General features: G+C 37.5%; 2 protein-coding genes across 2 annotated transcripts in view; one reads left to right on the top strand and one right to left on the bottom strand.

The window, feature by feature from the left end:
* Positions 1-497: 497 nt before the first annotated feature.
* On the bottom strand, positions 498-1,112 carry LOC124159664 (homeobox protein Nkx-6.1-like). Its single transcript, XM_046535572.1, has one exon. The coding sequence runs from the start codon at positions 1,110-1,112 to the stop codon at positions 498-500; it is 615 nt and encodes a 204-aa protein (XP_046391528.1).
* LOC124158695 (echinoderm microtubule-associated protein-like CG42247) overlaps positions 1,075-23,586 on the top strand; it is a 162,789-nt gene continuing 140,277 nt past the window's right edge. The window contains exon 1 of the mRNA XM_046533929.1: positions 1,075-1,542. Coding sequence (XP_046389885.1) covers positions 1,111-1,542 — 432 coding nt within the window. The 5' untranslated portion in view covers positions 1,075-1,110. The remainder of the gene's footprint in view (positions 1,543-23,586) is intronic.

Here is a 23,586-nt window from a genome sequence, read left to right as displayed (position 1 = left end):
CCCTACTGCTCAGAAGGGGAGGAAGGGAGCGGAGGGGCGAGTCGGATTTTTCCCTATACTTCCGCGTTTCCACTCAGCTTCCGGGTTTTGCGACGGCAAGTTGTCCCCTCGTGGTTGCGAGAGAGAGAGAGAGAGCTGAGGACTTTTGAGTCTATCTTCCAACAAGAGAAGAAGGTTCTGGCTATAAAATTTATCGTTCTGGAAAAGGATAGAGAGTGCGCGTGGTGAAGTGTGCTGGTGTGTGAGTGTACCATGTGGGATCTATGACGTATGCAGTGAACTTGAGGTCGGCACGCCCTCCCTCCATCTATGTGCGTACTCGAGTATACGTACTTTCTGCGACGCGCATGTCTATCAGTGAGGTCGAGCTCGCCCGACTGAGGTTACAGGATTGATCCCTCACTTCACCTCGCAGTAGCTAGTCACGCTCGCTCGCACTGCGGCAAAATTTTCCCGCGTGACATTCCGGCGTAGTTCACTTGTTTTTTTTTTATAATTTAGCGGGACGTGTTCTTCACCTCCGAGATGCCTTCGCCCAACATGAGCCCATCGCCCCCTTCCCCGCGCCGATCCAAAGTCCAACAGCACGTGGCACTTGTGCACGACCCCCCTTCACACAGACGAACCCCTACGCCTTCTTCCAGGGCCGGCAGGGGAGGAGGAGGAGCGGGCACCGGGCTCGCCCCGGGGACGGCGGCCGCCATGTCCGACCCGGCCGGAGCCGACGACTCTACAGGCGCCGAGGACCGGCCCGGCGTGGCGGCCATCGCGACCTCGGCGCCGATCGACCCGCCGCCTGGCGACGCCGCCGCGAACCCCGTGATGCACCACGGGGGCGCGGCCGTGGCGCAGACGCTACAGCGCCCAAAGAGCAGGGCCGCCGCCTCGCCGGACTCGGAGGAAGACGAGGGGGAGGACAGCGGGGAGAGGCGGAGGTCTAGGCAAGCACAGCGGAGGAGGAGGGGCAGGAGAGGGGTGGTTGGGGAGGTTGAGGAGGAAGACGAGGAGGAGGACGAGGAGGAGGGGGGAGGAGGCGTCGGGGAGGGGGGCGGCAGGAAGTTCGCCCCCAGGGAGCGCTTCTGGGGGCAGAGCCGGGGCGAGACCGCACTCATGGCCGACGAAGAGTCGCCGCCGGGCGGGGAAGCACAGCCTCCGGCGGCCGGTTTACCGCCCCCGGGACGATCCAAGAGCCGCACCGGTGGGGGCAAGGAGGCGAACGGCAAGGATGCCCCCGAACCGATCTTCCCGCCCGCGACCCCGACGCCCATATCCAGCAAGTACTACTCCAATCTATCGTATTGGAGGGCCCGGAGGGTTATCTTCTATAAGAATGGCGACCCCTTCTCGCCTGGGCTCGAGTTTCGCTTCAAGCCGGGGCGGGACGTCAGCAACATGGAGGCCCTGCTGGACAAACTGTCGCTGCGGATGGACCTGCCGAGGGGAGCGAGGTTCATCTTCTCAGTGGACGGGGAGAGGAAGACGCGGCTTGAGGAGCTGGAGGATGGCGGAGCCTACGTCGTCTCCTCGTACAAGACGTTCAAGGTTAGTGTCAATGCTTAAATTTTCTCCCCTCCCTCCTCCTGTGTCCTCAAGCTAGTTCAGATATCTTTGCCCTCACCGTCAACTCACCTTGAAAAACCTGGATGTAAGAGGCAAAATACAAACACAAGTCTTGTAGGCGATTTTATACAATATGAATGCATATAACTTATTTCGTCGTGGAATACTTGTACCTAATTTTATTAAATTAACGTTTGAAATGTGTAAACAAGGGAGCATTTCATGGAATTCATACGAATCGGACACAATTTGAAAATTATTATTAATTCTAATAATAGAATGCTAGAATGCCAAAAAATTGAATGTCAGCCTTTGTTTTTTTAAGCTAATATTTGCGAAACAGTTGAATCCGATCATTCTGACATTAGAGAAACACAGTTAACAAAGGTTATTGATTATTGCTTGATATAAGTCTATTGGTAAATAGCTACACCAAAAATTATACAAAATATTCAGCATTTATTCGATCGCAATATATGCATCAAACAAATGCTTAGCTTTCTTTGATACTAAGGCATTCAAACTGAGAAACCGCCTAGCATATAGTTGGTCTTCACCTAATTCTCCGTACATTGATTTATTTTTTATTAAAATTATAAATCTTCAGCTCGAAAGAAAAACAAATTATTAAAGTTTTTATAATATTAATTACAAGATGAAAGACACCACAAAAAAATATTGCCCCTATATCATTTGTCCAACTTTTGTGATTCATCGCCGGCCACCAGAAGGCGTCAAAAACTGAAACGCAGTTTTCACTTCCGCATTCACTTTCCCTGTCACCTCCTTCTAAATCGAAACCCCACGAAACTTTCCTCCGACCCAATCGATATCCTTCTCATCGGTGACCAAAGTCCTTTCTCCCTCCGAAGTCGGATCATCGCCGAGCGTGATTTATTTCCTTGTTTTGGTCTTCGACCCCCCTTCGATGGATCTTTAACCCCAGAAGTGCTCGCGAGCGTTTCCGCGTGAGACTCGCCAGAAAATTATTGGTCATTTGCCCCTTTTTATTGATAAAAGGGTTTTACAGACCCCCTCCGAGAGTAATATCGGCTTAGATAAGGCCGGACGAGCGTGCTGGCCGGGTGTATTTTTGGACGCGATGCATATCAGATGTCACGAGACAAGTAATTTAGCTCGCGCCGCACAAGGTCGTATCCCGCAATATTGGGGTCAGTCAATAACGCCAGCTTCCCCAGAAGGTGCTAACCACGCATAAAGTCCGAAAATCCGTTGGGAATCGGAGGCGGCAAATTCAAACGCGCCGCATTTGCATAAATTTGGCAGATCATTGTGAAACAAAGAGGAATTTCTCAGAATCAATAGTCACACATCGCCTTAGAACTTCATTTTTTTGGTACTTTGGTACTCAAAAGTGGAATATTCAAATACACCATAGTTATATAAAATCCGCAGATTATTGTGAAAGAAGAAGGAATTTTTCCTACTCAATAGACGCGCAATAAAAAATTTCCGCAAAATTAAAATGCATTAAATCAATTTCATTGTTGTGACACGGGTAGATAAACAGTTCTTTTCCCGAAAAATATACTGCCCTTTCATTACAGAATATTTTTGCAGCATTAAAGATCTGTTTTCTCTTACTAGGTGGTATTCCATTACAATTCCATTCCAATGGAAATTATGATAAATATTCACATTCATATATGGTAAGTCATTGTTTCTATATAGGTTTTTGATAATTATGTTGATGCACCTTTCTCGATGATAAATTGATTCTTGTGGCTTTGAAGATACTCTGATTATAATTATCATGAGCTACAAAGTTCTTTCAACTCTATCTGTATTTATTTGAACAAATACTTTAATATGCATACTATATGATCGATAAAACTTTGAAAGTAACAGTGCCAAAATCCCGGACAAAAGACTAGTGAAAATAAGAGGTTCCCATTAGTGGAAAATATTATTTAAATTAGCTACAACGAAAATTAAATATAAAATGTGAATTCACAAAATCAGAAAGTACATAATCTGATTTTTAATCGGCGGATGCTATTAAATATCGTGGATTTTATTAAAGTGACACTTTTAACAGAAAAATTGATATTCTTTTGTGGAAAATAAGAACTTCGTTTCATAACAGTTCCCCCGAAGCTTAAAACAACACAGAACAAACGTTCAGTGAGATATTCACAACACCGTGACAACATTTCTATGCACATCTATGTAAAGAAAAAGAAACTACAAGAAAAGACAGCATCCTTCCTTTATGAACAAATCATTCTCACACTTAACATGGTAAACTGGCAATTTCCTTTGCGCTCATTTCGCAATTGCTAAAAACTTACGTCGTCAGCCTAAAATTCTCTAAATGAAGTCAACTTTATACGGAAAGACATTATAGAACAGCATATTTAACTAACAAAAAATATAGTTCAGCCTACATAATTTTAATTTCGCAAACTACTATACGTGTGCTGATGACTGCATGCCAGTCAAAACTGAAATTTTCAAGATGATAACGTTACAAACATTAACATTATTGGCGATTTTCTAAAAAAGATTATTTGGAATGACTAGGTGGTATATAACCTAATAGTATTTATTTGTTGTTCGTAGTAGTAGCTGTAGTTCTTATTAATAGTAACACAGCAATTTGTATTGTGTAGGCTTTCGGGGATTCAGCCCAACAGAATTTTGTTTTCCCTGTGGTGACTACCTGCAATACATCTGCTGAGGAGACAACTAGATTCCATTTTTCGAACTATTAATATTTCATAATGCCTGCCAAAACTAGTGATGGATTTAAATTTTAGCATTTTTGAAACGAAATATATAGTTGATTTAATGATATTTTTGATTTTCTAATGCCTAGAAATTCACAATAAAATATTATTATTGGCAAACCACATACCACCCAAGCTCCCCCAATGCAAACATATAGCTACATGACTGGTATTCTAAGTAACTTTTTATTGACTAATTTGCTAGAATTCCACGAGATTAAACCTAAAATAAACTCTGTAAAACAATGCATGTTTAAAGCAAGTTACTCATCAATAAAAAGAACATGTGCGACAATGTGAGAGCAAGGTATAAGTTACCTCAGCAAGGCGAGTCTCTGGGGAAAACTGTGTATTTATGTGCGTGATAATCATGCGGCATTAGCGCATCCCGAATTCAAACGCTAGAGACGATCGATGCACTTGGGCGGTGCATTCTGGGATATAATTACTCGCCTGTGAGCTTCCTTCACTGCGTTACTTTTAAAACTGGTTTTTAGAACCCTGTTGCAAGGTCAAAAACTCGAAACTAAATGTACACCTCATTATTTCCAACGTGAAGGACAAAAATGATAAGTACGATAACGTGTGGCACCTGCATATCCTAAATGTTTAGAGTTAACAAATGAGTCCAAAAATATATTCAAATAATATTATAAAAGGTAATTCGAAAACTTCTATGTTCTTCTGCGCTGTGAAAAGAATTGTATTAATACGCTTCTAAAAAGCATTGTGCGTTACTTGGATTTACTAGATTCGTTTCTTTAATGTTTCGCGTTTACAGGGAAGTTTCCGTGAAATATAATGGTCAGTTATAATTTTTCAGAGACCCATGATAGGAAATCCTATTTCTCGCATCTATTTCCCGTCTATTTGGATTCTGGAATATCACGCATAAAAAAATATTCAATATTTTTGACATTAAAAAAGTCTGCACCCATTTGGAGCATAAATAGTACCTGTTGCCCTAATTTGTATTACTTGCATAACAATTCAGTTGCATGGAAAATTTCTCAGTTTTATTTCGCTTTTTGTAGTAAACGAAAAGGAATTTTATATCACACATATGATTCCTTTGGGCCGCACATTATCAAAGCAGGTAATTAATGGAAAATAATATGACTAGAATGGTTTTAATATATATAACGGATTGAATCTCGATTCCACACAATACTTAATCGCAATGCCTAGTCGCCAGTATTTATTTTTATATTTCGGGAAGATAAGTAAGTTTTGTATGTAAAGCGAAATTTATTTATTTAAATTAATTACAACACGGAAAATGATGATTTTGCAATATTCACACTTTGATACTTTTACGTGCCCAGATTATTGCAAGAGAGGGGTAAAAATGAAGTTTAAGAGGCGTTAAATCGTTACCTGTGGTAGATCACACTCTCATGAGAAATTCGCAAATACTTCTTGATAAATTAGGCTTAGAGGCGTCATTTTCTAACTCGTCGAATCAGAAAAGTCATTCGCTAAGCTATATCGTCACTGGAAGACGCAGGGAAAATGAGAACGGCCCTCAAGGACCAATCATGCTGAGGTCAATGACGTCCGAGCCAAGGTCAGCGTGTGGATGCGGCATTGAAGAGAGCGGATATCGGCAAAAGAATAAAACTGCGCGCGAGGATGAGACCCAGCGATGAAAGATAACACTCAGAGGAAAAAGGGAAAGACAGGACACAAAATATTCGATCGCGTAAAATCACATTCTCAGAGTTTCCCAGAGCAAATAGTGTGATGTGACACGAATATACGTAACCGGAATAGTTCATACTCGCATTAGATTCAACCATTAATGGTTCAGCTAATTTTGTGTCAAAAATCTCGGTTGAAAAATTAAGACTGCGAAAAAGACCACAGACTGGTCGACTATAAGACCGAAAAGTGAACATTAATTTTTTTATAATATACTGCATTTTTATATTATGCAGAGTAGAAAAAAGGAATGTCTTAACATTCAAGTTGATTAGAGCTGAGGTCTGAACCACGAATATTTTTAACCATAACACTCTTTTGCATTTTAAAGTTCCTTCCAAAAATATAAAGATTTTTTCGTGTTTTCGAGTTCTGATTTCACTTTAAATCAAATATCCATCCTATAAATCTACCATGGGAGTATCCATGATATTGAGAGTCTAATAAGTCCTTCCGAACCCTCGTAGTTGTAAGAACAAAGCATTAAGACGAAAGCAAGACCGTCTAGTATTTCCCACAAAATATCTATATTCTTATTGGGAAAATAAAATGCATTTTTTAAAAACTAATTGCCAAATCTTTTAAAATTTCGTTTCGTTTCTAAAAATAATGGATCAAATGCACCTGTAATTTTTACCCCATTATAACCCAATTTTGATTCTGAAGGACATCAAAAATGTTTACATTTTCAAATGTATTAAAGAGAGATTAAAACTACGTGCTCTTTTGTACTGTAATACTGAATTGCGGAATATATAACTGCCAGGGTAATTATGATAGGGTACAAACTTTTTACATTTTTTTTTAAATGAGAAGTCTTGAAATTTAATTTCTCCCTGAAGCAGATCTGGGTTAGAATGGGTTAATGGTAGGAATCCAATGAAAAATTCTACCGAATTTTTCATTGGATTCCTACCATTTCTACCAGACCTACCGTACGCAGCCACTGTGGGATCTATCCAAACAAAAAAAAAACAAACAGCTCATATCCTGAATGGTATTTTCAAAGCGTATCATATGTATCCTAGGTTTTAATAGAATTTTTAAATTTAAATTAAGCCATTACTTATATTTGCAAGTCAACATTCCGTAGAGAACAAAAAAATGTATAAAATTTCCTGTCCTTCATTGGTTGTGAAAACTGTTCAGAAAGTTTTTCATACGGGAAAGGGCGGAGCTTCCAAATAGCTCGCGCAAGAAATAGCACGGTGCTATTCCGAAGAAAATTACTACACCACTTCATTCAGAATACGGGGTTGGTGTAATAATGACCCGCAACAAGATATTAAAATAACACGTATTCTATAACAGTAACTCGTAAAACTCGTTTTGCCATTTCTTCATTCTGTGGAGCGCATTTATCAATAATCTAAATACATTATGCATCATGGAGTAGAAAACCTATTGCTATTTGAATATTATTAATATTAATATTATAAAGTAAAGAGGAAAGCGCACTAAGCGATAATATATGTACGTGGTCGATCGAGGAGAACGGACAAAATGACACTTAGAAAACACAGAAACACATAAAGAAGGACACTCACAAAAAATTTTCGCAGACGTTTCAGCGGGTTGACCCGCTATCTTCGGTGCCGAAGGTGAACTGCCTGAAAATGTATAAAATCTCCTGTCCTTCATTGGTTGCCGAACGATAGGCAGTTCACCTTCGGCATCGAAGATAGCGGGTCAACCCGCTGAAACGTCTGCGAAACATTTTTGTGAGTGTCCTTCTTTATGTTTTTCTGTGTTTTTCTAAGTGTCATTTTGTCCGTTCTCCTCGATCGGCCTACTGAAGACATAATTGAATATTTTATAATAATGAATAACAGGACCTTGGACATAAATTGATAAATCATAAGTGTCATTTGAGTTGTAGAAAGACTACAATGTTTCAATTCGAAAAGAAATGTACAGAAAAATTTTATATCAATAAACATAATATAATGAACCCAAAAAGACTAAGTAAGGGGTACTAAGACTATGTAAGAGATACATTTAAGTGTGAATTTAATCCTATGCTCCTTGATGTATTTGAATTTAAAGGGCATTTAAAAGACGAAGGCAAAAGTTCTAAATACGGAGACTATCTTCATATTAATCTTTCGAATGCTTCTCAACCTGATTGTTCATTCACTGACATAAAAAGCTAGCCATAATATTTGGGATCCATGCTCAAAACTACAGCACCAATTCCGTGGACATCGCGCTAATACAAAATTATCGGCTAAAGTGAAAAAGATATGATTAAGAGTCAAAAGCACAACTCTAAGGAAAAGTCTAAGCGCCCACTGAAATAAAACATTAGCCTTTCCCAAAATAAGGAATTAAAAAAATCTAATGTACAAATGCAATTAGTACAGATCTTTTATCCTTCTCAGTATAGTATCAGCTGAAGTTATAGTGAAATTGTTAAGAGGAAACTTCGATGATCCTATTTTTTAAACCTTTAAAAGAATATTTAAATTTAATAAAGTCACACTAAGTTATTGAATAAAAAGCTCCTTATTTGAGAATTATATCATAATATATAAAAAATTCATTCAAAACAAGTACTTACTTTACTCTCACACACCACTTGTGAAGCGTAATAAAAGCTCTGTTATCAATTGGCGTTTTAAGACTAACCTGACGTCCAATGTACGAGTTTATTGTCCATTTAATTTTAATCACATAATTATATGCCTCTTTAGAAGAATATTCCCGTTCAAATAAATTTTGAGGGTAAGCCACTGAATTTCTTTTTACGCCTTCATATAGTTTACTTGAAAATGAGAAAATTAGAAGGATTTCTGAAAAGATTGGCTTGGTTGGATTCGTAGCTCTATGTTATCATTATAAAAACATTCATTTTAAACATTTGATAGAGAAGAAAAAACCTTTACTACATACTGATGCATACTTTTATGCAATTTTTCATCTCACGTTATTTTCGTAAATTAACGACCCTCTTCTTTGGCTTGTTACTTTGCCAAAAATGGATAACGATGCTCATTCTATGTGCACATTTATCTGATTTCATCAAAATGTTCCAATTTTTCATCAATTTTATCTCTTCAAATCCGTATCTATAGGTAATGTCCAAACTTGAAGTAAAAGAAATTTAACAGGGACATGGGATATTCAATATTTAGCAAGACAGATGAATGCATAGGTTTTTAGTATTGCAGACTGTACATATTTCATTTTAATCTATTGACACATCGTTTTACCATTTTGTGACATCAAGGAACATAAAAAAACACAATCATAACCAGTAATATAAGTTCGTAACCTTGCTTCATCTCTACTTCCAATATTTCTCACATTTCAGCTGCGGTTCAAAACATTTAACGATTGCAAAAAGCTATTAAGAGTTAAGGTTTCTTTGTATCGAATTTTAGAAGCTAGGAAAAACACAATCAGAGATTAGTCAGCCCTATTCAAGTTTCTTAATTCATATTTTCCCTCATTATGAGTAGACGTCAATCACTTATCGATTAAATAGAAAATTCGGCATCGGTAGGCGAGGGTAAAGCTCATCCCGAATTATAGTACAGATGTGTCAATTTCACACATTCAAGGTAAAAGAGGTAGCTTCTTTCCCTCGGCAACCGCATACTTAGAAGATTTATCCTTGGGGGTATCCGAAGGCTTCAATCTCTATTTGAACGCTGATCAGGAGGCAAACGATCTTTCCCGTTGGTCACCGCGCTTCTCCGTACAAAATTTTATAGTCTTTAATATGCTTTTCACTTCCGAGTGCCCCATAATGTGAGGTATCTCTCTTTTTCCGAGGCTAAAACTTGAATCGTCATTTTATGTCATACTTTCCATTTTTTACACCATACGACTTTCGAATTTAAAAACAATTGATCAAGATTGTGACATAATTCGAAGAGCAATGCATGAATACCTTATTACATCCGAATACAATTGCTGAATTTATTTTTTATTCGAAAGATAAAATTAGTTTTAAAAAAATTGATAAAATTTGATAGAGGAGCTAATATTTTAAAATGATGAATTACAATCGTTTAACTTTGGGAAATATAGCGGAAAATCAAATCAAGATATGGATGAAATAAGTTAAGAAATCGAAGTTCAATAGAGGTAGACAATCATTTTTGCCATACATGATGATGAAATTTCAAAGGTAGTTCACACTATTAAGTGGTTAGCAAGAAGGAGAAATCAGAAAAATGTTACTAAATTTCTGCAGGGCAAAAATAATATTGTTTCAAGACAAATTTTACTCCGGTGAACGATGAACTCCAAACTTTCTCTCTACACGAGTGAGTATTTCATTTATATCCGATTTCCATTAAGATTAGTTGCCGGTAGTCACGAAAGACATGACTCTATTTGTAGGTTTTTATCTGTAATGGTATACTTTTTGTCTCAAAAAGATTAGATCTCGTATTTATAATAAACTCATAGTTCATAAAGTTTATCAAATGTCTTCGTCTAAATTTTATTTATAAAATCTTGCTATTGAAGATTGATGCATCAGGTTAAATTAACTTTATTTTATTTTGAGGCTCCTAAAATTAATGAAGCTCAAATTTTATGATATGCAAATTTTGTTTCATGAAACGTGACCTAAATAATCCAACCTTGTTCGTTTTTTTTCTTTTTCACACTTCAGCAGTCAATTCAACTGCATTCCAGAACTTATAAAATATTCTTTATTAAACGCAGGACATACATTCATTGCCATGGACTTCGATTTTTTTCGCTGTGGAATTTATAATTTAAATAATTTCATTTACCATTTTCCCCACTATATGGTTGATTAATAATAATTAAATCCTCAAACTTCCCTTAAGTTGTCGATAAAAATTTTTCTGAAAATCGTTAGCTAGTCGAATGCATCCAAAATAATCTCAGGCCATACAAGTTTTTAAATAATAGCATTCTGGGGATTGCACTTCTAAATATACGTAGAATCATTATAAGTAAACAATCACAGGAGTGATTTGATGCAGCTCCCCATGCTGTCTCCTATCCGTTAGTCTTTTCAAAGTGACGTTTTTTTCACATCCTTTATAGCCTGATTTTTTAAATTATATTTAAAACTTTAATGACTTCAGATTATTTTGTAAATATTCGGTTAGCTAATGATTTGTAGAAAAATATATATTGATAACTTAAGGAAAGTTTGAGGATTGATTTATTATGAATCAACCATATACTGAGAAAAGTAGTGAAGAATGAAATAATTTCCTATATATATTCCAAACCTATGCAACTCATTCGGGGTGATCATTTGCCCTTTTTCACCTTCCTTTTTTCCTTCTACAATTGCTTTCATGAGGCCATATTGCTTCATAATGTAAACAACTAAGTTGTTCCGTTTTCTCCTTAAGATTTTTAGAAGTACCCTCTTATCTCCGACTTTTCTCAGCACTTCTTCTTCATTACTTAAGCGGTCGATCCATTTCATGCCCATCATTCTTTGGTAGCACCACATATTTATACATATAAAACTAAATTCAACCTAAAATGACGTAGCGAGAAGCTTTCGTTGAAAGAAGTTTTGTTTTAATAACCGAGCTTACATAAAGATAGCAAGGATTTTCCTCCTCCATCACATTTTACTCTGCAAATATCGGTTCTATTTTTTCTAACTCTTTGATTCTTTAAATGGCAAACGACTCTGAAGTATATGGGAACATATATAATTTTCAGTGTGAACGCGTGCGTAGTTATTTATGGCCCTGCAGGCTTTGTATGTCCCAAATGAGCCGTAAGATTATTTTTTCTTCTTCTCTAATTGTTTTTATATTAACTTTAAGTTAGATTAGTTCGTAAGGTAATTTACATCAAAAAATAAAAAGTTGTATTTGCTCTGTGACGGGATGCATTAAAGAGAGTGAAATCAAAAAGCAAATCCGCGTGATAACCTACTACTACTCCTACTCTATTTGAAACATTCAAAATACTTACTTACTTTCAACATATTGGTAAAACTTGATTAAAATACAAATTATAAATAAATTTTTTTAAAAGATTTCACTCATTGAGCTGAATGGATGGCCAGAGAGTCTGGTCTAAATAAACAGGGAGAGCATTGGGTTTGTTCGCAGAATTTGCTTTTAGTTTCAATTGTAATCGAGCTAGAAAAAATTCATGCTTTTTTCTGATTCTCGACCTGTCGCCTTTTTCTTCAGATATTCGTGGTGAAAAGTCGACTGCCCTAAACCTTTAGCAGAAAAGTTGATGACCTCACGCACTCTTACCGAGCGGATCACCGTCTCCTCACGGTAGCAACTTTTCCCATATTTTTCCGCGAGAGGATTTGAGGGAAAGGTTTTTTTTTTCTCGGAAATCAGCTCTTTCCTCACACCACTCCATATTTTTCCCCCTATCCAGTTGGACCTCATTCTCGCGGAATGTTTTCCCAGGAAAGATACCACTTAAAATCTGTAGGCAATTAATCAACACTAATAGCTAACATCGCATGTCAAGAAATCTTCTATAATTAGAGCTAGCCTTGATTGGGAAATGTGGTCAAACCTCACACTCCACGTGTCTTGGGCAACGGGGTTCTATATTTCATCATCTGAAAACCCGCCTTCCTGACCTCCTCCTGAGACATTCCACCTTCCTCAAACCTCCTGCCCAATATCCCTGTCTCGGTATCTCGTATTCCTCCCCCCCTTTCTCCTTTCGGCGCGATCTTGCGTGAGCTGCCCAATCAGAGCCGATGATTTCAAGGCTTGAATCATCCCACCCTACCCTTATAGATGACTCACCTTCTCTCTCTCTTCCCATTTACATATAAGGCAGGTAAAACGGTAATCGCTGGTCTCTTAGATCTCATGGAAAAAATTCACACAATGAGTGAACCCAAGAGTTTGTATGGACAGGTAGAGGTGAGGCTCACCCTAGACTACGCCACAGGTGTGTGAAAGTCACAGATTCAGGGTAGGGGGAGTGGGGCTAGTTTCTATCCCTAGGCCACCTCGCACCGCGAGTGTTTTTTGTTTGTGGGTTTTCCTTTGACGTCACTCAGGATTTGATTCCGGGGCTTACTGGTCAGTACCTCAGCGCACTAAGTTACCAGTGAACCTCTATATTACCTAATAGCTATGCTCATGAAATAATTGTCCTTGTTACATGGAGGGAGAGAAACGTAAAATTGGGGACTAATTGATCTCGTATTAGTTGATGAGTTATGGAAAACATGATTTGATTTACTACTGACCAGTGACGTAAGGAAAAATAAAAAATGTGTTTTTTTACACATTAAATCGGTAAGATTTCTTGATTATCATTGTATTCTCAGTAATAACGTTTTACTTACAATATATTCCTGAGAAGAACATCTGTGGGATTCATAATTTATACGCAGGACATTTTAAAGCACACTTCATAAGACTGCAAGTTAAATCCGAATCGGACTATATCACGAACTAGATGGTGTGTCACTGTTTCACTCTTTTCTTGATATATCAAAAAATATACACTTGCGCGAAGTTTCACACAAATCTTACAAATCAAGATTACGCCCCAACCAAGTTAAAGGAAGTTCCATCGCGCAAGAAAAATTCTAGGCTGATCCCTATTGCACATTTTGTATGGTAGTGGTTTGAATTACATAAATGACATCCATTGACTACAGAATGGAAAATAAGGTTTAAAAAAATGTGATCTTCTCAATGAAAGTGCGCTCATTTCGAGCGAGGATCTGGTTATATGCCATTCGTTTGTAAACTTTTAGGGTCGAGTTACTATCTCATTACATTACTAGACACCATTAGAACACGAATTTAACAAAGCTTTTTGAAACATTGTCATTCTTCAAAATAACAAGTTATATTTTTCGCATTTAACTGATGATATTTTTAACAATATGTAACAAAAAATTTAGAGTCATTATGATGCTAGGTTACATTAGCGCTAATGAATATTTTTTTTACATCTTTACGCATAGAATAATAACAAGTAAATTGTCAAGTTTTATATTTACTTCATAAAAGTGGCTTTTAGCCCAATTGGCCACCTTACCATGCATCAGATGCATGTTTTGAACTGCATACTTCCTATTTAATTATCCCCTATTTAACAATAAGCTGTCTTCAATAAAAAACACACATCACTTCCTTTCTAGCCTATGTTTATTATTAGGAAAATTAGTTTTATAATTACTGGATGTAAAGAGAATGAGAGAACCCCCTCAGATTAATTGCCATGGGAAAAATTATGTACTGGGGAAATATGGGGACATTTTTTGCAAAATTCGGTTATGAAGACAGGAGAGTCAAAGTCTCATAGAAAGGCAGGCTCTCCAGAAATAATATACAATCTCAAAATGGGGGATATGGAGCATTCGTATTGGTAGTACTTTATCCAAGCTCTCTTTAAATTAAACTAAAAGATTAATTATGTCAGGCAATTATAATCACTCATTTTCATCCATCCTTAATAATTCAAACTAATAATACAAATCCAGAGTATAAAATAAAATGTCGAAGAGGCTGGATAACCAAGAAAAATCGTTTTCATGGTAACTGCTAATAATAAAATTTGCGTTGCCATACATTAGTAACTAAAAAGTAAAAGCTGCGAAAGCTGGAATAAAGCTTCACACAAAAATGAAATGTAGTGGTTTTCTTTGACCCAGAATCACAATTAATCAAAAGAATTTGCTAGACAGAAGAGGAAGATAGGTAATGACGACAAAATATTGCCCTCTTTCAGGCCTTTTCTTAAAACTAAAAATAAAAAACCCACAAGTTTTAGCACATTTTTACATGTGTAGGTGACATCGATAATGTTGCGGTTCATTGACTTGTTCAGGAAGAATCGCTCGTTGAGGGAAGGCATCACTCACGAGGGTGAAAGCACTAATGAAGCACGCGAGGTCGATGCGAGGAGTAGCTAAGGAGTGGTGATCCGCCCGGTAAGAGTGCGTGAGGTCATCAACTTTCCTGATAAAGGGTTAGGGCAGTCGACTTTTCACCACGAATCGCTCGAGAAAAAAGCGACAGGCCAAGAAACGGAAAAATGCAAGACTGTTTTTCTAGCTCGATCACAATTGAGAGTAAAACCAAATTTTGCGAACAAACCCATTGTTCTCCCTATTTATTTAGATCCTTTCCAAAAATGAAATTTTCGAAGACAGGAGAAGTAGAAGGGTCGGGAAACGAAAAAAATACAAGTTTTTCTATTTTTCAAGTTCCATCACATTTGAGAGTTTAAAAAAATGGTGAAATAGGCCATCGCTCTCTGGGTCTGTCTCTCTCAGATCCATTTATCCCAATGTGTGTAATCTTTCAAAATATAAATAAAACTTAAAAAAAAAAAAAACAAATCATAAGTATTTATTTTTTATATTTCTCACGTTTAGCAAAACAATCTTATATTTTTCCGTCAACCTGTCGCCTTTTTCTCGAGCTATTCGTGGTGAAAAGTCGACTTCCCTAACCCTTTAGCAGAAAAGTTGATGACCTCACGCTCTCTTACCGAGCGGATCACCGCTTCCTCACCGTAGCAACTTTTCCTATAGTTTTCCGTTGGGATTTGAGGTAAAGATTTTTTTCTCGGAAATCAACTCCTTCCTCACACCACTTCATATTTCTTCGCCCCCCCCCCCAATCCACACGGACCTCATTCTCCCCTTCCTTGCTGTTAACAATCTCGGCACGCGAGACGCAGAAAAGGGGTCAAAGGCTGTGAGCGGACTGAGGTGTTTTATAACAGGGGGGGAGTGTGGGGGAAAGGGGCTGGAGAGCGGAGGTTGGTGACGTCTGGGAAGGAGCGGATTATTCGGAGGAGAGAGAAATGCGAGGTGGAAAATCATGGAGGGACGTCATAGGAGAAGAGGAAGAAGTAGACGAAGCAAACGCGAGTATAGTATTCAAAGTAAAAAATTTTGCCAAGTTTTGGTATGGAAGTTATTGACTATCCCTTTTATTAAATTAAGTGTGTAATCTTTCAAAATATAAATAAAACTATTAAAAAATTATAAATAAAATTTTATTTTTTGAAAGATTTTCTTCGTTAGTCGCGTGGCGTCTATCTTCTTATCGTCGCATTTTCTTATCACTTTCCAGAAGAATTTATTATTGACAGTTTGTACGATCAGTTGGCATTGTCAATAATGCTTCAAGTGAACATCTTTACCGTGTCCTCTCGCTCTCTGGCTATCGGCATCTTCAGGCATCCGTCATTGTCGAATGAATTCAATGTTGAGGCAACAGAAAATAGTTCTATGATATTTAAAGTATACGTAATTGACCGTGAATCAGCATCAACAGCCAGTGGTCACTTGGAACATAGAGTAGTGGTATAGAAAATATTTTTGTCTTCGTAATTATTTCATCGTATAAAATTGAAATACTCTTTTTAAAAAATTGTAAAATATAAGAGAGGTATATTAGGACTTATCTTCCTCCCGCTCGAAGTCTTTGCTACCAGTCAATGCCCAGCATCAAGTATGCCTTATGTATCCGCCTTTAAAAAAAAATGCAAGAAATTGCAAGAAATGATATAATCCATTACAGCACAAATGACATAGTGATTTTAAACTGTCAGCAGGAGTGGTCGTATTTTCTTTATCACTTTCCAGATGAATTTATAATTGACAGTTTATACCATCCGTTTTGAATTGTCAATAAGTGCAGGCCTTGTTAATTTTTACCTGAATCTCAAATATGAATAAAATTACCACACTGGAGGTACTCATGTTAAAATGATTTAGCCTATTTACTAAGAAAATTTCACGACGATGACTTAAGTTTAAAAATAGCACTAGGTACGTCCGAAATTCAGACCAGTCGTGTGCGATTTTAGAGATGATGTCAGCCCTTATTTGAAAAGAATGGCTCGATGCTTACTGGACTTGCGTGTGAAAATCAACTCATTCACTTACAATGAATGTTATTCACTCACTTAATGGCTCACAGACCGCTTAATTTTTTTGTTCATTTATTCCTTTGGTGCCGCAAATCTGCTCGAGGTGCAGCGACAACAACTGCTTTTATGACCTGACGACAACATTCGTAACGACCGTTGGTGGTGAAATCAGAGTAAATGCATAAAAAAAGCTGTCAAGAAGGCTGCACAAAAGATAGACCAACATTGAAATGGCCAACTTAGGTAATATTATGGAAAAAGGAAAACGTTAGCGACGGAAATACTCTACGTGGGTCTCCATTAAAATTTTGAAACATCACCTTCTTCTCGACTGGTGAGCCTGATGTAATTAATATTTTCAATCGAATTCAATAACATGCAAAAAAATGCTTTCGCCAAAATCAGGGCCATCATGCAATCTCAGATTATGAAAGTTCAATATTTGTGGCATGCCTAGCACCCTACTGTCCTTCTTTTTCATATTTACTCTGACGTGTGGTGAGGCGTTGTGATTCAAATTGCGCGGAATGTGCTCGGGGAAGGCGTCGTCAAGGATGGCAAGTTGAACGAAACGAAAGTGTTTCGTTACGACTAGGAGGGAAACATAAATACGAGTCCTATGTTTAGTTTCGTTCACGCACGAAATTAAAATCACCAAGGAGTTTAGTTTCGACCCGGGACGATACTTTACTCTCGGGAGCGTAACTGAATAAATAAAAACTTCGCTGCTCATAGATAAGTTTCGATCCGATAATTTGAATGGAGGGGGATAAGAGGGGATAGTTTCCACCCACTAAGTATGACAGGTGAAGGACGTTGTCCCTCCAGCTCCGGTGCGAAACATTATCTGAGTTTCGTCCCAGAGTTTTAGTTTAGTTTCGACCCGAAGTAGTTTTGACTCCGATTTCGTTTCGACCCTCAGTTTAGCTCCCCGGGTTTAAATCCATTTCGTTTTTACATTTCGCTCCTGGAAACGGAACTATTGAAATGTTACTGGTTTTGACTTTCGTTTAGTTTCGGTTGCCATCCCTGGGCGTCGGAGGGTGAGATAGTGGGGTGGGTATAGGCGCTCATCTCCCGACCCCGAAACGGTCGAGCTGCGCGTGAGGTCAGATCCATGTCCACCACTACTCTGTGAGAAAGAGTACGCCTTCATTGCTGTTGTGCGGTTCTCATACTGAATGTAAACAAGCGCGATTTTCAGCTTCTACTCTTGAGACTAAAATTCATATGGCAAAATCCGAGATAGCGCGATGAGTCTGATCGGATTTCTCCGACGATAGGATTTATTTTCGCAAGTTTTTTTTAACATGCTTCGCATGTTTCATCGACGGAAGTTTTTAATTGATTTTTAATCCACTTCCCCCTCTCGTATAGGTTTGAGCTTTTTTATTAATTTCTGATTCGAATGATGATACCATATTCAATGATATGACATTTGAAATTTTGTTCCATTATGTTCTGATTTATTAACTTTTCCACGAGAAAAATTATTTTTAAATTTTCTCAATGGATGAAATGATTTACTCCTCAGCTCTTGTTTATATTCATTCCAAAGGTTGTGTTTTTTCGTGATATTTAGGTCCTCACTAACACTGAATATCCTGCCACGGCATAGCAAGAATTATATGACCCTAAAATCACCTTAACTTCAAGAGCTCACCTTATCTCAAGAATCTCTCTAAGGGGAATGCACTGGTTTTTTCATGCAATACAGAATTAAATACATTTAAAAAGGGGATACTTCGGTAGTAATGAAAACAAAATGAGCACTTGTAAAAATTACGCACTTACCCAAAACAACAGTGTACTCTCGAGGAAAGGGTTGTTTTCACGATGTTAACTTAACTCCTAAAAAATTCAACGGTGAACATCATATGCACCTGAGATATTTTACAATCCCTATTTTTTTTAATGGCATTGGAATTTGTACTTTTGGCAAATAGAATTTTAAATTTTTTTATAGCTTCTCATTACAGTTGAATGATTCCGAGTCCTCAGATTTTCCAAGGATTGTTTTACCGCAGTATGTAAATTCTCAGAAAAACACTATAGTGTTATTGAGTGATAACATATGTCACATTATATAACGATTCTATTTTAAATCCGTATTTTTCCATATGCGCACTAAATGGATCTCGAAATTAATTAGGCGAGTATCAATGCTGAAGTTAATTCGGAGACTTCAAGGCGGAGATAAGCATATTACGTTGTGAATTTTATGATAAGGCAAACTCTGATGCCATTACTCATTGCTGTGACCAGCTTTCAACTTAGTACTCCTCACGATTTCAGTCGTTTCATACAAAATCAAACGTCATCATCCCAATGACGCACACTTTACCGCGTAAGATAATTATCAGCCACACGGGAAATTTTCCACGAAAATTTGAAGCGTGTACTAGAACCACTGTTCGGGAGACATAGGGAAAAGTACCTTTGACGTCATCTCTCAGCCCTGCAAGACGTCCTTTTAATGCATTGCGGCATGCAAAGGGAAAGGGCGCTCGAAACTTCATAATTATTCACCTCGTTAAATCTGCAGCGAGTCCTTCCACCCGGAAAGTCACACGGCTGCACGCTCTTTCATATTTTCTTCGAATAATGGGGACGTTGCGATATCATCTTGTTATAATTGTTGAGAATCAATAGAATATATATGTATGTATGTATCAAAAGTGCTCAATTTTTATTCGCTCACAGCCGAGTGCAATATTTGATAGGGTAGTTCGGCGTCAAGCAGTAGATCGAAAAACAGTTTCCGTGGTCAAGCGCTGTTGATGAAACTCTTACAGCTTTGTTTTCTCATTCGGAAAGTCATTGATTTTCCGAGTGTTAAATGTTAGACTGCTAATTATTGCCGTCATGATAATAAAAAGCGAAATAATTATCACAGTTTAGTCTGCGTTTCATAGTATGAAAAGAAAAATGCAATTTACAGCAGTGCGACAAATTTCATGGAATCATTCGCAGTGAGTAAGTGGGGTATAAGATATATATGCTAATGAAAACGTAGTCGACGGGTAATTATGATAAATAAGTATTGCTAACTCTACTACTAAAAACTAAAACATGGACTACCCTTATAATAAATATAATGGTCGACACATTCTACGCAAATTTACTGGTGGTGTATATATTACATATTTTAAGACATATTTTTAAACCCCGAGAAATATATGTTAATTAATGCAGGTAAATAGGATTTCACTTCTATGAAATGAAGAGACAATTTGAAAGCAAGAAAACAAATGTTTCTTGTTTATTGATCTTCATAGCGATTCAATCAAAAATAAGTAGGTACTCAGAGGAAAAATGGATAGGGGAACAATTCTCTGGGACTTCAAAGATATGGTGATAATATAGGGCAGCAGTAAACCAATAGTACGCAATAATACGTTTTTGAGATAAAAACCAATGGAGAGGAGATTAGCAATTCAAAAGAGTATTTCATAATATATCCCCGTATTGCTCATACCATTAACTATTTAGCTACGTCGACAGAGATGTTATTAAAGAGAAATCCATAGACAAGGTTTTCTATTGCACCAGCACTGCGAACTGCCGACGGTTTGAGCCGCCTTGAACAAGTGCGTGACCACGCGATGGGGTCGGCTAGGGATATGCGCCCACGTGCTTCACGAAGACCTCAGACACGCCTCGCCCATAGCCGTCAACACGTGCATCGCCAATCGCATCTAGGCGGTAAAAGGGAGCAAACGCAAGGACGTTATCGCAGAGACACTAAACGCGGCCTTTTCTCTCCTTCAATATTCACCCTTGTTGCATTGCAAAAATCGGCCCTGGCGCGAGACCCTTTATGGGTGTGTAAAGAGGTCAGACTGATTTCTCGTGCGTCATGATTGTGCAGGCGACCGCCATGTAGGACCCTTAAAAAAAAAAAGGTTGTGCGAAGGGTTTAGAGGCCAGGCGTGATATGGGTAGAGAGATTGGATAATGAAAAGGAGTTGAAAAGTAAAGGGCACGAAGGGATAAGAAAGGTAGAAGGGACTAGTGTAAAAATTTGGGGAGAAAAATTAACATGCGTCCCTGATATTATTTCTCAAGGAGATCTCCCAGAATAAGGGCGGACGTAACGCACGGTCGTGACTCTTATTAAAAAAAAACTAATTTTTGGACGCGTGAGTGGGTCAAACGACCAACATTGAAGTCTGGGTGGACTGGAGGGAAAAAATGTAAATTTTAAAATAAAAGGGTTCCGGTTTGAGCCGCAGTAGTTTGTGGTCGTTCCCGTTTCCTGCAGAACTCGCAGGGAAAGCACTTACTCGCTCAAGGTTGAGGCGAACATCGGTTTTTAGAGATCAAAAACAAAGCTTTCAAACTCCTCACGATATCCACAGGTTATATTCGTGAGTGAAAATATCAACCAAAAGACACTGAATGGCTAAATATTAATGGAAGAGGTCGTGTGTAGTGGTATTAAATACATGAATTTCGACAGGCGCCCACTCAATAGATACCGAGATGGGGTTGGAGTAAGAATTCGAGGAGTTAATATTTTTCCTCGTATTTTACTGAAAATCACTAATATTTTAGTCAAGATTTGTTTCCAAAAATCTCATCTTTTGCATAAAAATTACTTTAAGCTAAGCTAAGTTTTTTTTTCTGACATTTACTGACGAGTTATTACATAAAAGTAACGGGATGATGAATAGCGATTTTTTACTTTTTGGATAATCATTTTGGATACTTTTCCTTTATTTTAGTGAGTTTAGGATACGGTATATTTTAACTACCCGCGGATTCATGGAAAACGAAAAGCGTAATCTCCTTAACGACAAGAGATATTACATTATATCGGTGTTTGTGATAGAATACAGGTATCTTAACACATTTTAAAGGTAATGCATACACATCCTCGACACATTTTTAACACATTCATTTAACACACGCACCAGTCCACCTAACTTAGGTAATTTCTTTCTGATTAAATACAATCGGCAAAAAAACTTTGCTTATCTAAAGGTTACCTTACACTAGATAACAGGCACACGAATGATCCATGATAAAGAAGACAATGTCAATTTAAAAACTTACATTAAATATAAAATCTATATTTTAGTGTTAGTGAACATTTATTAGTACTCATCCCCAGAGAAATACACATTATTCCCTCCCCTAGCAATGTACTAAGGATTAATACCACTTATCCGCCAAAGTAAATTTCAGTCTTCTAAACCACCAGAAAAAATATTTCGGGAGTAAATAATAGAGCATGCAACCAAAACTGTCCACTTAAACACTTGGAAAAAATTGAGATACATCTTCCTGCAAAAAATTTGATCATACAAGCCACTCGAAGTGGGACAAGGGAGAGTTATTTAGCTTCAAAGATATTAGTTGGCTATTCATGTGGTATGAAAGAGTGTCTCTGAGCCGTAAACTAAGCTTTGATTACCTCTTATTTTACCAAATATTATTTTCAATTAATAGCAAAATTTCTACACTCGTAGTCATAGGCATAGGCCCCCTCTCAGATGCTTAAAAATAGACAAAAATTTTTACACTGTTATCGGTGCATTCGTTTTGTTGTGTGTATTACGGAGCCTCAATCATTAAATTTCATATCAATAATTTTCATGTAAAATAAAAAGAATATTTCGTACTTGTACATCTAATTTAATAAAATTTTCCCGCATAAAGCTCTTTTTTTACATTATTACACTTTTTTAGCATGTTTTCAACCTCAAAACTACAGCAAAGAATTATTTTAGGCATAATTTGAAATTTGCCCACTGTAAAAGCCCTATCATTCCAAAGATGTTTTTTATTTAGAAAATAAGTTGCCAAAACTTGATGATTTCTTTCCCTTTATCGAGAAGGAGACGATGCGAAAAGTCGAAAAATGCGAAAAAAAAATCGAAAGTGATGGTGTCAATATAACTGTGAACACAGGAAGCAAAATATTTTCTTGAAATAAAAAAACGCGAAAACGTGATAACTCTCAGGAATTAAAAATTGAAATGATTATGCATCATGATTTTTTTTGGGTTTAACGTTATCTTATCAAGCACCAAAAAGTTGAGAATGCTGATTAAAGAGGAATAATTAAATTAATCTTTCCCCTGGAGTTCTATGCAAACTGTGGTTATGGTATAAGATTCTCAATATTCAAACGTTTAAGGGTGAATCTTTCCCGTCCGACCAATTATTATGTTTTCCACCGAATGGCTAATTTAAAACTGAAGATATTACCTCGACATTTTCAGGGTTGATAGATTCGACAAAATTAAACCTTCCTCTATTCCTCACCTTTGCTTGTGTCCGAAATTTGAAAATGTAACATCAGTGTTTTCTCAGTTGTAAAATTTTATGCTTGCGAGAGAAGCATATGGTGCCCAAGTTTGACTCTTTATTTCCGGAAAACTTACACACAATAAAGAAATTTTCCAAGGTATATTTGAAGGTGAAAGATGAGAACATACTCAACATTGTGAGAGAGAAAATGATGCCCCCTCTTTATGAATGGAAATTGTAACTTTTGAGCTCTCTAAGAATTCGATACTTAAAAAAAACATCTGAGACACCTTAAAATATATGCACCAAAACTCCTTGGTCTTTGATCTTCCACAAGCTGACCCTCGCCACTACCTTGAATGCTAAGGGAAGAAGGAAAGAAAAATATTACGCTTGTGAGGTTTGGGGGATCGGCGGAAGAAAACGCCGCGTAGCGTTCGAACCCTGAACTAAGAGAACCAGCAAAACAAGCTGG

The sequence above is a fragment of the Ischnura elegans genome, chromosome 5 (assembly GCF_921293095.1).
Source record: "Ischnura elegans chromosome 5, ioIscEleg1.1, whole genome shotgun sequence".
Lineage (NCBI taxonomy): Eukaryota > Metazoa > Arthropoda > Insecta > Odonata > Coenagrionidae > Ischnura > Ischnura elegans.
Note: the sequence above shows the minus strand (reverse complement) of the source record. Positions and strands in the feature narration are given on the sequence as shown.

Bases quoted from the DNA above. Each gene is read 5' to 3' on its own strand.
- LOC124159664 (XM_046535572.1), bottom strand. From the start codon at position 1,112: ATGAGTGCGGTCTCGCCCCGGCTCTGCCCCCAGAAGCGCTCCCTGGGG.